The sequence below is a fragment of the Neopelma chrysocephalum genome, unplaced genomic scaffold (genome assembly GCF_003984885.1).
Source record: "Neopelma chrysocephalum unplaced genomic scaffold, ASM398488v2 Primary Assembly neopelma1_279, whole genome shotgun sequence".
Classification (NCBI taxonomy): Eukaryota; Metazoa; Chordata; class Aves; order Passeriformes; family Pipridae; genus Neopelma; species Neopelma chrysocephalum.
This window is the reverse complement of record NW_020897941.1, coordinates 333,594-348,321: the sequence shown is the minus strand read 5'-3', so window position 1 is coordinate 348,321 and position 14,728 is coordinate 333,594. Positions and strand designations below refer to the sequence as shown.

General features: G+C 47.0%; 1 protein-coding gene across 2 annotated transcripts in view; it reads right to left on the bottom strand.

The window, feature by feature from the left end:
• Window positions 1-14,728, bottom strand: part of ELL (elongation factor for RNA polymerase II) — a 53,795-nt gene that overhangs the window by 12,465 nt on the left and 26,602 nt on the right. For both annotated transcript variants that reach the window (XM_027704460.1, XM_027704461.1), the window contains exons 2-6: window positions 13,624-13,671; window positions 8,537-8,658; window positions 8,060-8,223; window positions 4,798-5,051; window positions 1,602-1,726 (exon numbers count right to left, since the gene is read on the bottom strand). In XM_027704460.1, the coding sequence (XP_027560261.1) occupies window positions 1,602-1,726; window positions 4,798-5,051; window positions 8,060-8,223; window positions 8,537-8,658; window positions 13,624-13,671 (713 nt within the window). The remainder of the gene's footprint in view (window positions 1-1,601; window positions 1,727-4,797; window positions 5,052-8,059; window positions 8,224-8,536; window positions 8,659-13,623; window positions 13,672-14,728) is intronic.

Below are 14,728 nucleotides of genomic sequence, written 5' to 3'. Positions count from 1 at the left end.
ATGTCTCCTAATTGTTAATTGTGGATTTAAGAAGGGAACGAAAGACAAACGGGTTCAGCTCAGCAGCTCTGGGACAGCTGAAGGTTCCATGGAATCCTGGAATGGGTTGGGTTGGAAGGACCTTAAGGCCCATCCAGTGGGAAAAGGCCCATCCAGTGGGAAAAGAACCACCCAGTGCCACCCCCCTGCTGTGGGCAGGGACACCTCCCACCATCCCAGGTCGCTCAGGGTCCCGTTTTACACCCGCGGGAGGACGGAAAACACAAAACAGGAGGAAAAACACCACGAGCAGGGTTAGTTACAGCTCCAACATTTGCAGATGTTCCAATTATTGCAGCTGCTGAACCGTCCAGTGGCCACTGGCCCTGAAAACCAGGAGGACACGGAACAATTGGTTGGCTCCAGGCAACGCCGGCGACGTAAATCCAACGTCTGCCGCTGCCTGTGCCCTTTTCGTGGCTGTTTTTCTCCTGTCTTCAAACCCTACATGTTTTTTCCATTTTGGAGCCTCATTACCTGCATGGGCTGAGCGGGGCTTTGTTTGTACAGTTGAATACATCCTTTCCAAGGTCTATTTTTAGACCTCCTCCTAACTGATTCACGAAAAAAAAAAAAAAAAAAGCAGCAAACGTTGCTTTCTACGGGGAGAAATTCGCTTGGTTTTTGGAAAGCCATAAAGATTGCATGGCAGTTATAGCTCTCCTTTTAATTATAATTTAACATCAAGGCCATTTAAAGGAGTCTGATTTTACTTCAGCACACCAAAAGCACTTGGAGTGCAACTTTCTGTTGGTTTAGCAAAGTCTCATCTCCAAGCTGATTGTGCTTTTAAATCATGGGAGCTGCTCAAGCTGCTCTGCTTCATCTCAACCAAAAGTGCAATAAAATAAGGCACAAGTAAAAGCTCTGCCTGCATTACAAAGGCACTGAAAACCCAGAGAGGGAAATATAAACACTCAGAGAAGAATTCTCCTGGAGAAACCTGGGAGATTTGGGCTCTTTCCCTGCTGCCTTTCCAAGCTTGGAGGCTTCACTTAAGGAAAAAAATATCTGTAGAGGAAAAATATCTTTAGCAACCAAGGATCAAGTGAGTGTGTTAAGGGCTGTTTTCAGGGAGGAACAGGGATCCCTTGGACACAGAGGATCAGCAACAGGAACATCCAGCTCGTGTTTTAGGGGATTTATCCCTATGGAACTGCCTCTGCTTTTCCATGCATCCCTTCCTCCATTCAGATCTGAACCTCAGGGATGTGGCTGGGTGGTAACACCTTCTCCCTGCCTTTAAACACAGGGAGACACGTGCAAGGAGATGTGGGAAAAGGGAAGGAGACTTTCAGTGGAGAGCTGAGCTGGACACTTTTAATCCAAAGGTAACTTCCCTCTGCCAGCTCTGCTCCCTATCCAGGTTTTCCTCAAGCTTTTAGCAGAATGGTTTAAAGGCAACCCAGGAGCACCTGAAGAGTGGATCCACTTGGATATTCAAGTTTAGTCAACTCCTCCATCTGCCTGATGTTAAAACGAGTCAAACACTCAACTTTCAGACCTCAGTTACCCTGATTTCCAAGCTCCAGGTGAAATTAGGGAGAATATGGGATAATTACCTAACCAGGATCCTCTTCAGCAACTGCTGATCTCCTTCTGAGTAGCCAGGCCAGTCCTTCTGCACTTCTTTGTATACACAATCCTTCAGTGTGAAAGTGCTGTCCTTGGCACTCAAATTTGCCACCTGAAATGGAAGTAATCCGTAAAAACATCATCAGGGTTTAATTTTCTCACTTATTTTAACAAACAAGAGCTAAGATGAAGGCAAAACCTGAGCAGACTTAGCAGTGTCAGAGAACAAGGACTTCAGTATTTCACTTCCTAATTATTAAGATTATTTAATCAAACTGTGCCTTTCCTTTTGTGCCTTGTCACTGCAATAATTCATAACGAGTTCCTAAAGCACATCCAGCTTAGTGGGGAAATAAGTCCTATCTAAAAAAGATTATTCAGCTTGGGTAGCCTGGACCAGCACAACCAGCAGTTTATGGGAACACCTGGAAATAAACCCTAATGGGAACAGGCAGTTCTCTTATCACACCTGTGCCACAGCCAAAACAGGGCAGTTTATGGCTGAGAGAGGAACTCTCGTGGCCATAATTTAGTTAACAATTGCCAGGAGATATTTCCCTCACTGAACGAGCCAGGAAAAGAGGTGACAGAGAGCTGTTTTCTCAGAGAGCAAGAGAGGAGAATGCAGATCCACTGGATTGCACAGAGAACTTTTCCAAGGGTACTTCAGGGCAAGAGCAGAACCTGTGATTTGCAGCCTGGGCACCGCGGGGAGCTCAGCACGCGCCTCCTGACATTTATTTCATCCAGTTCCACCCCGTGGAGTTTCCCCCACAAACCCCTGCATGGGTAGGAAACACTGCTGGGACAGGCAGGGTTGGATTAGGATGGAAACAACTGGTTCAGAGTTATCCCACTCGGATCAGTCTTTCCACAGTTCGGCTGAAAATTCAACTTCTCGCCGCTGCTGGTTACACATGTGAAAAATCCAGTGTTGGCACAAGGCAAAGAGCCCAGATCAGGCTGTCACTGATAGTGAACCTCTCTCAGGTGATTCACAGAGTCATGGAATGGTTTGGGTTGGAAAGAAACTTAAAGCTCATCTCATTCCATGGGCAGGGACACCTCCCACTAGCCCAGGTTGCTCCAACCTGGCCTTGGCCACTCCCAGGGATGGGGCAGCCACAGCTTCTCTGGGAAAACCTGTGCTTGCAGAGCACTGCAAGTTTAAAGAAGAAAAGAAAGCCTTAAATGTGTTTTTGAAGAGGGACACAGAGGCCCAGGTGCCAAAGGCTCTGCCACAGCCAGCAGCTGCATCCCAAAATTCCCTGCCTGAGCCCCCTCAGCTTGAGGGACTCCCTGAAACTGGGAGATGTTTTTATTCAGTCCATGGAGACACTGTGCATCTGTTCTGGGATTACTGTTCTCCAGGGTTCCCTCCCTTCAGGAGATGGCTGTGCTTAGGGATTTCTGTTCTCCACACAGCAGCAAAATGCCTCAAAAACAAGAGAAGGAGTGGAAAGTCTCAAATGAACTGAAGATGCTGCTGATTCCCCTGCTTTTGCTTCAGGGAGGCTACGACCAAATATTAAAAAAAATATTAAAAATCTAGGCATTTCAAAGCAAAAAAAGCTGCACAAGTAACACAGCAAACTCTCCTGATAAGAGAAAAATAGAAAGCCCAGTTATCAGTTTACACGACCAACACTTTGTTTTTCCTTTCAGTTCCTGTCAGCTTTCCAAAATCCTGAGCCAAAATACAAGAAGAATTTGAGCCGTGTTTTTACACCGAGGTGTCCCTGTAAACACACCCAAGAGACAAATGCAAAGCCAGGGCTCTTTTTTTCAAGAAGCCTCCCAGAATTTCTCCTGGTTCCTCTGCCTGTTCCTGGAGCCCCGGGAAGAACGACTCGGGGATTTTTCTCTCCACGGAGCCTGAGAGCTGCTGCTACCTCTCCTTGTTTTGCTCTTGTGTGTGGGACTCTGGAAGCTCCACCCCGGCCCTCCCAAAAATAGAAACCTTGCAAAACGAGGCAAAAAGGCCGTCAGGAACACGGAGTCCTGCGAGAGATGCAAGAGGCCCAACGAAACCCACACCTCGACGGATTTAGACGTGTAGCTTTAACACAGCCTGTAATTTTTAGCTTATCTTGTGTCTGCTGGTGGATGGGAGGGAGCCCTGGGAGGGCTTGAGAGGGATTAACTTTTATGAGCAACACATAAGTTTCCAGTCAAATCAGCACTCAGGTCAATCAGGGGCCCCGTGGCCGCACGCGCCGCTTCCCCCGCCGGGGGCTTCGGGGGAGCATCAGGTCCAAAAGGATCCTCAGGAACAGAGTTTCTAGTCTGAAAAACCTATTTATAGCAACTCAAAAGGTGCTAGAAAAAAAAATGAAGGGTTCCAGGATTAAACATCTTAAGGAAGGAGCGAGTTGTGCCAGCTGGAAAGTGCCCGGGTTTAATGGGACCTGCCCTGTGCCCCGGGGCAAAAGGAGCCCTGTCTCGGGGTTTTCAGCTCTGGAAAGGACTAAAATGAAAGAAAAGAACAACAAAAACCAAGAGAATATTTTCCAGGATATATTCCAATACAGAAGAGGGCAGCTGCAGCACTTAAATAAATAGCCACGATGTGTTTAAGAAAGCAATAAAGGGATTTACTGCAAGGCCTAAAATGGCACCTTCAACGTGACTCCCAAGTGTTAGGAACTGATTCAGCTTGGAGACAGCTTTCACACTTGACGTACAAATAACGTGCTTGGCAAGAAGCTGCATGATCTTCACACCTAACCAGTGGCACTTCCAAGCAGGAAAGGCTCAGAGCAATACAAAAAAATCAAAAGAGAGGGGACATCTTTTCCTTCACACAGAAAAAAACCCACGTACCAACACAGAGCGCTGCTCCTTTATGTCCATGAGGACAAAAATATAGACATTGACAGGTTATAACAAATCAAGGAAGTTGTAGATCCTCTGTCAGACAATCCTCCTCCGTGACCAAGCAAAAGTGTTCCTCTGAAAGGGCTGATCTGGGGAGCCAAAAATCATCCAGCTTGGTTGCAAACCCCCCTAACCCTGCTATCTCTGCAACAGCACCCTGAGCTGGGAACTGTGTCACCCACGGCCTCCAGAGACACACTCAGCTGCAGTTTGGAGATAAAACAGGTTAAGACTGACACGGGAGGGGTTCTGAGAAGGCATTTCCCTTTACCTAAAAATCGTTGCCTCCGTCAAAAGAGTACAAACCTGTTGCAGAAGGTTATCCAGCAAATCCTTGTCCTGCTGAGAAAGTCCATCCTTCTGCAATCTGAGAATAAGTTCAGGTTTCTTATAAGGCTTTAGTGCCAGTAAGTGCACAACCCTATCTTTGAAGGGTCTCTGAGAAATGGCACTATTGCCTCTCTTTATTGCACTGGCAAGGTTGACTGGCGTTGGGCGCTTCCTGGAGGGAACAGCATCGGAAGCTCCTGGTGCAGGTTTACGCACCTGGACCTTTTTGCCTAAAATGAGACGGAGAACAGTTGAACTGCAGCAGTCACCTTGCAAAAAAGGCCAGTGGGGCTGTCAACACGTATCAGAGGAGCTCAGCACGCCCCTCTGAAGCGCCACAAGATGACAAGGAAGGACACAAAACACAACCAGCACGACCCCCTCTGCTCCGACACATCCAGGAGTTTTATGGTTCATGACAAGCTCGTAACGAGTAAACAGCAACACCAAGCTCTGGAAACCTGAGTATTATTGGCCACCAGCTCACATAAAGCTCCCTTTGTTTGCCAGCTTTTCATTTATCCCAAGTGCACGTATCCCCACGGTTAATCTAACTATTTTTTTTCTCCCCCCCCCCCCCCTCCTCCCCTACGAGAAGAAAATTCTGCATTATTATGTAGAAGAGTGGAAATACGGGGTGGAAAGACCAGAACTGGTCAACGAGCGGCTCCCCGCTGCTGAGCTCAGCAAAAACGCTCCTCCAGCAGATGTTTCTGCTTTTAGAACAATAGGAACTTTATGGGGCTGGGTCCACCTCCCTTCCCCCTCCAAACACTGGCCCCATGAATGGGGCTGACACTGGGCCATCAGCCTATTCATCAGGGTGCTGTCTGTGCTCATAGAATAACCCCTTCTGCCCTGGGCTAAGAGCTGCTTCAACCCTCCTCCAGTTGAGTTTTCAGAGAGCTGAGAACGTAAAGCTGCCTCCAAAGTGCACCTGGGGTTCCTCAGGGTGGTCCCTGGATGCCGACAGCACAATCCAAGAATTCCTTTTTTCCCCATTCCCACCGACAAAGCAGCCCCACATCAAAGAACTGGACTCTTCTGAACACAGAAGTGGGTCCCAGGTTCCTGCTACCAAACCAAGCAAAATCTGGGAAGAAAACGGGCAGGTTCCAAGGTCTGAAGGCCCTGGAGGCACAATCAATAATCCCTTGGGCTGGAGGGGAAAGTGACCTTCGCCAGGACAAACAACACCCAGCGTTTCCTGGAGCGTCTCTCTCTCAGAGGTTTATTCCAGGATGGCACTTCTCCACTGCTAGGAAGCCACAACGTTCCCAACTGAGTCATCTGAAGATACTGGGGATTGTCTGCACTGTTTGTTTGCCTGAGCTCGGGTTGCGTAACCCAGGCCCCCGTTTCCTGGCTTTTTTTATCATCACACACCACCACGGGTTGCTCTGAGCAAACCAACCTCCTGTCAGGGCTGAGCTAAAGGTGAGAGAGGCAGAACAGCAACGATTCCTGCAGTTTAGAACATCCCCCAAAATCCAGAGGTCAACTGGGTTTTTTTTTTGTTTCCAGCAATTGGGACTGAGAGAAGATTCGTCAGCTTTCTAGAGCTCCCTGAACTGTTTGCCAGGTCACGAACAGTAAAAACACACATTGGGAGGTTTCCACTTGAGGCCGCAGCCAAAATGTGCAGTGATAGGAAAAAAAAAAAAAAAAAAAAAAAAAACCAACTGAGTTAAGCCAGAACACAAAGGATCTTAAAATATTTATGCAGGTGCATGGATATGGATGCACACACACATTTAGTGTGGATGTTAAGCACACACATCCCCTGCAGGTTTACCTGCAGGCATCTATTTACACATGGATTTATCCAAGTGCCAGTTCACATCTGTGAGGTTCTTGCCGCTCTCCAATTTCAACATTTCCTATAAATTTTTCCACATCTGAGCTGCCTGGAACGGCTCCACTGCCGCTTGAAGTGCTGAGCTCCGTGTTCTCATGGAAATGTGAGAGCCAGTGCTGTCCCCTCCAGCCCGGCCTGCCGGGAATGGGAATCAGCTGATGGTGCTGGCACACCGGGAATGTGCGGATCCCACACCAGGACTGTCCTTTCCAGGCTCTTCCTTCTTGGACCAGGGCTCCCCTCCTGTCTTCAACACTGACATCTTATCTAGGAGCGGCCACTGCTTTTACACAGCTCCATTTTCAGGGCAGTAAAAGGTTCTAGCAGGGGTATTTTTAAATCAAAGGAGTTCTGCTCCGTCTCCCCGGGAAGCAATTTGCTTTTGAGAAGCTTCTCCCTCACGAGCCTTAACTTCATGCACTTACTGTAATGTTCTCAAAGAGGAGCTAAACAAAATAATCTTCTAGTCTACAGGAAATCAATGCATTTCCTTCCTGATTATTATCTCGTTTCTCAGCTTTGAGCACTCTGCCAGTGAGTCAGGGTCAGTTCTACATTTTGCAACTTCACCCTTCTCATCACCCAGATCCTCTGAGCAGGGACTGGCTACAGATCACATGGGCTGCAGGAAAAACAGCTGTCTCAGAGAGAAAAAACAACCAAACTCTGCTTTCTGCGCCGTGTTTGTGCCCTAAGTTTGTGACCTGAGGTTAAGCAGGGCCCTGAGCCTAAAGCTGGGTCTCTGCAGGCTCCTTGTGATATTTGCCACGGTTTTACTTCCTCTCCTAAGGTTTTCCTCCTGCTGTCACAGCGTGATGATCTGTTCAGGCTGCAGCACTGCTGTGGTCTCTCTGCTCATTAACATGACCCGTGGCACGTTCTGCTCTGGAGTGGGCACACACACCAGCTGGGACAGGCTGGTGGCACGTTTTAGCTGAGCTGGCCGTGGGCACAGACACTGTGATGGATCAGCAGGGTGCTCCCAGCGTGACAGACGTGACCTGCAGCCAGCCAGGGATGTCACTGCACACACACGGCCCCGACAGAGCAGAGTCCCACCGTGCTTTGGCCTGGAAGGGACCTTAAAGATCATCCAGTTCCACCCCCTGCCATGGGCAGGGACACCTTCCACTAAGACCAGGTTGCTCTGAGTCCCATCCAACCTGGCCTTGGACAATTCCAAGGACAGGGAAGCCACAGCTGCTCTGGGCAGAGCCCTGAGGTGGTGATGGAACCGTGAAGGCGACACAGCACAAGGAGAGCAGCACCTTGAACCAGACACCCCTAAGGAACCCCCAGAGACTGCCAGGGGCAAGCAAACAACGTCAGCAATGACTCCAGGAGCTGGAGAAGAGCCCCCAGAATGGAGAGGGGGCTTACCTACGTATCTCCCCCCAGGTTTGATGACGATGGCGCTCCGGCTGCGCGTCTCCTCCTCGGCCTGGGCCATGCTCTGCCTCGCCTTCTGGTAGGAATCATCAGTAGCACACACGGTGATTTTGTCCTGTATGCTCCCAAGGCAATCCAGGTGGATATTGCCATTGCTGGAAAAAAAACAAACCTATGGAAAAGATCCTCCTGACGCTGCAAATGACACTGGGGGACAACGGGGGTTGTGCCAGTTAAATATTGGGGGGGACGCAGAGGAGCTGAGAGGGAACTCAAATGCTTCCAAAACTCAGGGAGCTCAGGAGGGAACTCAGATGCTTCCCAAAACCACACTCAGACAGACGAGAAAGGCTCTAAAAACGAAGAACACGTATCGAGCTTTGTCCAGGTTTGTCAGGGAAAAGATGCTACGGAAGGTAAGTTAAAAAAAAGGCCGGGTTTTGGGTTTTTTTTGGAGGTCCCACTCACCTGGATACATACTGCTGGATGCAGTCAAAGCTCCCCTGGGGGCTGTCCTTGCCAATATTTGAAAGGTAAAACGTGAAGGTCCTCACTTCCGTCGGCCGGTCGGGCCTCGGGATCGCGATGTGCTGTTGGGGAGAGGGAAAAACCATCGGTCACTTGGGTGCTCCAGGCTGACACAAACCCAGTTCTCCCGCAGCCACGGTGCTTTCAGGCATTTTGCCACCCACTGTAAGCAAAGCACTTGGATTTCTGCACAGGAGGGCGAGAGGCTACGAGGAGAATTCGAGTTATCCCACCGTGTGTGGACACAAGGTAACAGAGGTGCGAGCAGGGGACTTGCTGCCTCTCAAGCAGAGCCCACAATAACCTTGCTCTAGGAATCTGACCCAATTCTATTGATTCAGGCTCAAAACAGACTGTTTATATTCAATTTAGAACACTCAGGGCTTGTTTCTTTCGAATTAGTGAGCCAGCACTAAACATAGCACCAGCCGGGTCACTAGGTAGCACCCTTCTTCTTTTTTAAGATATTATAATTCCATAACAAGATTTCATGGCTCACAGTAGAGTGTGACGCTGCTGCTAAATTAAATATTTAATCAAGCATTAACTGTGCTCCTCAGACAACTCCACAGCCATCCCTGCATTGTTTTTTTTCTTCTTCCCCCTCACCCCGAGCCATTCATTTTTCAAAAGGGAAACTCTCTCTCCCCTCTGCATTTGGAGATCCAACGTAAATGTCAGCCTCTGAGCTCTACTATCACATCAATATTTGATAATTAAGATGGCTCCCAGAAAAACCAGACAGAAGGAACATCAGTTGCAACCTATTTTGGGCTGCACTCAACCGCACGGGTTTATATTTACCCGGATTTGCCACATAAATGCAGAAAATACACACTCCCAGCAAAACCATCCACATCTGACTGCGCTCAGGAAGGACTGCTGCCGGGACAGGAGGGGTTTTTAGGTGGTTTCCTTTTGACCTCAGATGTCTCCAGCAGCCTGGAAAGCCGACCCAGAGCATCTGTGCCCCTCTGCTAAACCACAGGGATGTTCCCGGGCTGAGCCCCCGCAGCGGCTCCCTGCCCTCCAACAGAGCTCCCTTCTTCCAAAGGCAAGCCCAGAAACCCCGGGCTGAGCCTTGTTTTATACAGAGGGACGAGTTATCCCCGGGATCCAGGGCTAAAAATACTTGGGAGCAGGTTTGGGGGGGGATGTGGGTGCTGCTGGGCCCTCCCTGAGGAGCCCCATTATCTCCCCTGCCAAACGTGCAGCCCCAGCCTCGGGCCCTTTTAATCTGGCCCTGCACCCTCTGCCCCCACCCAGGGCAGGGGAAATAAAATTCCCTTCTGCTTTACAAGAGCAGAGCCCTGGAACCAGCAGATTGGGGGGGTATTTCTGCAGATTAATTTTGCAGGAAAGGTGAATTCGAGGGGGTTGTTCCCCTTCCGGAGCTCTCGGTCGGGGGATCGAGTTGTGCCGCCAACAATTTTGAGTTTGTGAAAGAAAAGCTTTTCTTCCTTGGGAGAGGGGGGATATTTGCACAGAAAATTCCCACCATTAGGACCTCCTTCCTTGGGAGAGGGGAAATATTGGCACAGAAAATTCCCACTATTAGGACCTCGTCATTCCAACTGCTAAAATCTCCCACCAATGGCTTTAAAAATCCCACTGCGCACAAAAGTTAACGGGATTCCCCAGAGGAAGCAAAACAGGAAAGCAACTAAACCATATATTCACACACCAGAGAACTTTCTCCTCGCTCCTCATTTACCATTGGGGGGGAAAAAAAAATTAGGAGCCCCTTGATTTTGGCCTTTTTGTAGAGTTTTTGCAGCTTTTCTGAGGATGGAAGAGGAGGTAGAGTCACTTCAGTACTGAAAAGTGTAGAGTACGAAACCCGGGCCGTTATCTAGGAATTATTTTTAGCTGAAAACAGAAGGTTTCTCAAGCCACCAAATCAGCATGGGGACTGCTTTGAGGGAGCCCTAATTTTGGTGCTGAGCTCTGCACCAGTAACCAGAGACGCTTAAAAATAGCCCTGGTACAGATGTGACTTCTGTTTCCCCTCTTTCAAGTAACATTCATCTGGGTAGGGCCCTGAAGGGAGATTTTTCACCTCCCTCTATTAATACCAGCACAACTTCAGGCCCAGAAATTGGGAGAAACGTTGTATTTTCCCATCACAAAGCAATGGCATTTTTTCCCCCCAACAGTCACGTTAAAAAGCTCCACCAACACGCATTTTTGGCACCTGAAGGGATTTTTTTTTACCCCCCTCCCAGTTCAGTTCTTTCCCTTCTCTCCCCCCCGAGCACCTGCAAATTTCACCCGACCTAAGCTCTGATTCTGAATGTCTTTTTGACCAAAATAGAAGCTTTTTCAGCCTTCCTTGTCCAGTTGTGCATAACTATCACTGGGGTGCTCAGGTTCTGAAATTCTAATTTATCTAATTTGGTGATGAAAAAATAACAACCAGGTGCTGTTCTTAAGGCACATCCACAGTCCCATTTTAGCACCTCAAAGCAGAGCAACACTCTGCTCGTTACGAGCTGGTTACTGGGACTGAAATTGTGATTATTCCACGGAATATTGCCCTGCAAAAGCCATTAACAAGACCAGCCCTGCTGTAGAGAAACAACATCCCAGGTTTTTATAAACTCCTGAGAGATTCCATCCAGACCAGGGCCCATGCAGGAGGTTTTTGTGCCTTGCCACTGGAACAGCTGTTTTTATTTTGGGGCTGGAACCCAAATCGTCCTTTTCTAAAACACCTTCCTGACCTGGTGTTTTATTCCCAACAATTCCCTCCCCTGGTTAATCAGTGTATCAAACATGAAAGCTGCTTTTCTGTCTATTAGCAACTGAAAGTATCCCTGACACTGGAATAGGTAAAAAGACACGGACACAGTAATTTAAAGGCTTCTGGAGAATTAAAGAAGAAGCACATTCCTATATATATAAAAAATAAATATATATATATATATAAACATTCTTATTTTATGTCCTGCCTCCCCTAATCATCAAGTAAAGCTTTCCCTTCTCGTGAGGGGGATATTTGCACAGAAAATTTCCACTATTAAAACCCCATAATTACTAAAATCTCACACCACTGCTCTGAAATCCCACGTACAGAAGTTAAAGGGATTCCCCAGAGCCACGTTTTTTGGGAAGCAAAATAGGAAGGCAACAAATGGGAGAATTAAGGAACAGTGGAAGAAATCATTTAAAAAATAAGCAGCTAAACCAAATATGTTTTAATGTCATCATCTGGATCTGAGAGCCTGTGAAATTCCTGGAATTCTCTCCGGGGTCCAGTTGATGGAGGATCCCTCGAAAGCATTTCCAGCCTCAGTTCCTTAAAGCAGGAGAATCCTGAGAGTCCTACTCTTAAAAGCAGATGGTTCCCCAGCTGCCAGCTCCTTGTCATCCCCAGGAAAAATAATCCTGAAGGGACAAAGAGCTCTTTCTCTCTGCTCCCATGGAGCTGGATCCCGCTCCCTTCAAAGCTCTACCTTTGGCCTTTAACTCATCAGGGCAATTAATTAACGAGCTGAGGTCAGCCCTGGGTGCCACATCCTCTTCCCACCCCCTTTTCCAGGGGCTCACACAGGTAACTGGCAGGTCTCCTACCCAAAAAAATCCTCTCTGGAAGTTAAGGGCTCCAATACAATCAGCTGCAGTAAATATTGATTTTTGTGGGGACCGCGTGGTCTGAAAAAATCACTTGTAATTTGAAAATATCACTTGTAATTTGGAAATATCACTTGTAATTTGAAAATATCACACATAATTTGAAAATATTCTTAATTACAAGAAGAAACCACAGCATTTTCAAACAGTGGGTTTTTTTGTCCACCTCTGATCCACGTGGAACCCACGGAGCCTCAGGGCAGGGGAGTGTTTTAAAGCTGTTCTCCCGTTCCTTTTGCTAAGTTAAAAAAATGTATCATTTCCAAAACTTAAGCAGCTTTACAGGAAAATTCAGGGGCAGATCCTCACCAGCTGCTCTCCAAAGGGAAAGCATTCCCAGTCTTTTATTCTTTAGGATGTGCAAAGCTGTTTTTTCTTCTAATAAAGACAAATCCACACGCCCTTAAAAAAATTTCTCCCCCCCTCGCTTTTGATTTTGCCAGATTTTGATCTCGACTTGCAGGGAAGTTTAATTCTAAACAAAGTAAAAAAAAAAACCCAACAACCAAACCTGGAAATTGCTCCTTTCTGTATTTCCCAGCACAAGGAGCTCTGTATTTTTCTTCTGAACTTACAACAACAATCATGTCTTTCCTGCTGTATTTTCTGGGTGCTATTAGTGAGAATAATGTCACAAAATAGTATGTGGGCAAGGCCAAGGTGCTGGATTTAGTGTCTGCTTAATTCAAGCAACTTTCTGAAAGTTTTAACGTGCCAGTGGCATAAAAGTAAAAACGAGAAGCTGTTCACAGCTGAGTTCAGATTCTTGGGGGGAAAAAAAAAAATTTAAAAATTAAAATTCCCCTTCTTTATGCAAAGACTAAAGCCGAACAAAGAGAGAGTTTTTTTATAAATAAAAAGTATTTAAATGACATTTTTCAAGCTCACTGAAGAGCTGCATGGCTTTACCAGAACCACCACCACGTAAATCTCAACGTTGTCAGCAACTGGCACCACGGAGCGTTTCCAGGGGCTATAAATACCCTGGAAGTTCAGGCATCGGAGCAGAAGTGGGAGAAATAAAACTCCTAAACAGAAAATAACTGCTGGTACTCACAGGAACATTAAACAAAGCTTCAGGACACTGGGAATTTTTGCTGCTGGAAATAAGCGGGACCCGCAAAGCCTCGCACCGACTTTACCCGGTGTTGTTCCCTTGGGATACAGGTGAGGTTTCCATGGATTGCTGTGCTCTTTTCCTTGTCCTACCCATCAGCACGGCCTTCTAAAGCTGGATTTCATGTGGGTTTAGCAAGGGGAGGAAAAAAGCTTTCCTTGGACCTCTCAACCTCTCCCTTTCAGCAATCGGAGCATCGTCATTCCTTGAGCTGGAAGAGCACAAATTCCTGACATCAGCTGTGGAACTTCCCAAGGCAATCCAGGTACAAACTTACCCCTTGGTTTCCTTGAAACTGGATGACTGGTTTTGACGTCACAGCATCCTACAATAAAAACAAACAAATGGAAAACCAAAAATTACCTCAGAGAAATGTAAAAGCTCCAACATTCGCCACCAAAAAACAGCTCAGCTTGATTTTTTCCACCTGCATTTTTTTTTTAACTTTATAATGTTTTTTAAAGGCAAATTTAGGGAAATACAGAGAATTTTCCGAGCAAGAAAAGACAAAAACTCCTGAGATAGAGATTTATACCTAGAAAAGGGATAAAACCGAGGTGACCTTTGGTTCAGGAGAACAGCTCAGAGGTGACACTTTGTTCCTCCCTCCACCACATTTTGGGCACAGAACAGCTCAGCTGAGTCTCTTCTGGTGTTTATATAAGTTTTGAGTTAAAAAATGGACACTTGAAGGGAAAATTTATTACAGATCTCGGCCCGAGGAGACGCAAAGCAAATTTTTTCCAAGAGAAAGCTTGGAAAAGCAAACTGTTGTTACGTTGCCTGTTTCAACAATCAGCCTCTTCCTCCAGATTCATTTGCTTACATTTAAAAAGTCATATTCCTGTGAGCTCTAAAACCCCCTCAAATCTGCTCAAAATTGCCCAATTGCAGCCTTTTTGCCCCGTGGTGGCTCTTTTTGCTTCGCTGTGATTTTAGAGATCACGAAGGCTTTTGAATTCCAACCCTCACCTGAGGTTTTAACTCCAGGGAAAAAAAGAACAGACCCAATTCGAGCCAGGCTAAGCTTTGATTTCTTCCAATTTCAGCAGAATTGGGGCTGTTTTATTTCCTAAATGCCACCCAACATTCCAAGACAGGGATTGTGCTCCCAACTGTGAAGCCCTTTTTCCAAAGGGATAAAAGAATCCACAAAGAGGTTGAAGGATCACTTAGGAGTCAAAATGTTGCCATGTACACACGGGAGACACATTTCCATGGGGAAAAACAATCCCCAGGAAGAGCTTTAGGATCTGAAGTTGAAAGGGGGTGTGTTGGACTCTTTGTGTCACGGTGCTCACGTGGATTTCCAAGGGATTGATTCCCAAGGGATCGATTTCCAATGGATTAATTTCCAATGGATTAATTTCCAATGGATTAAT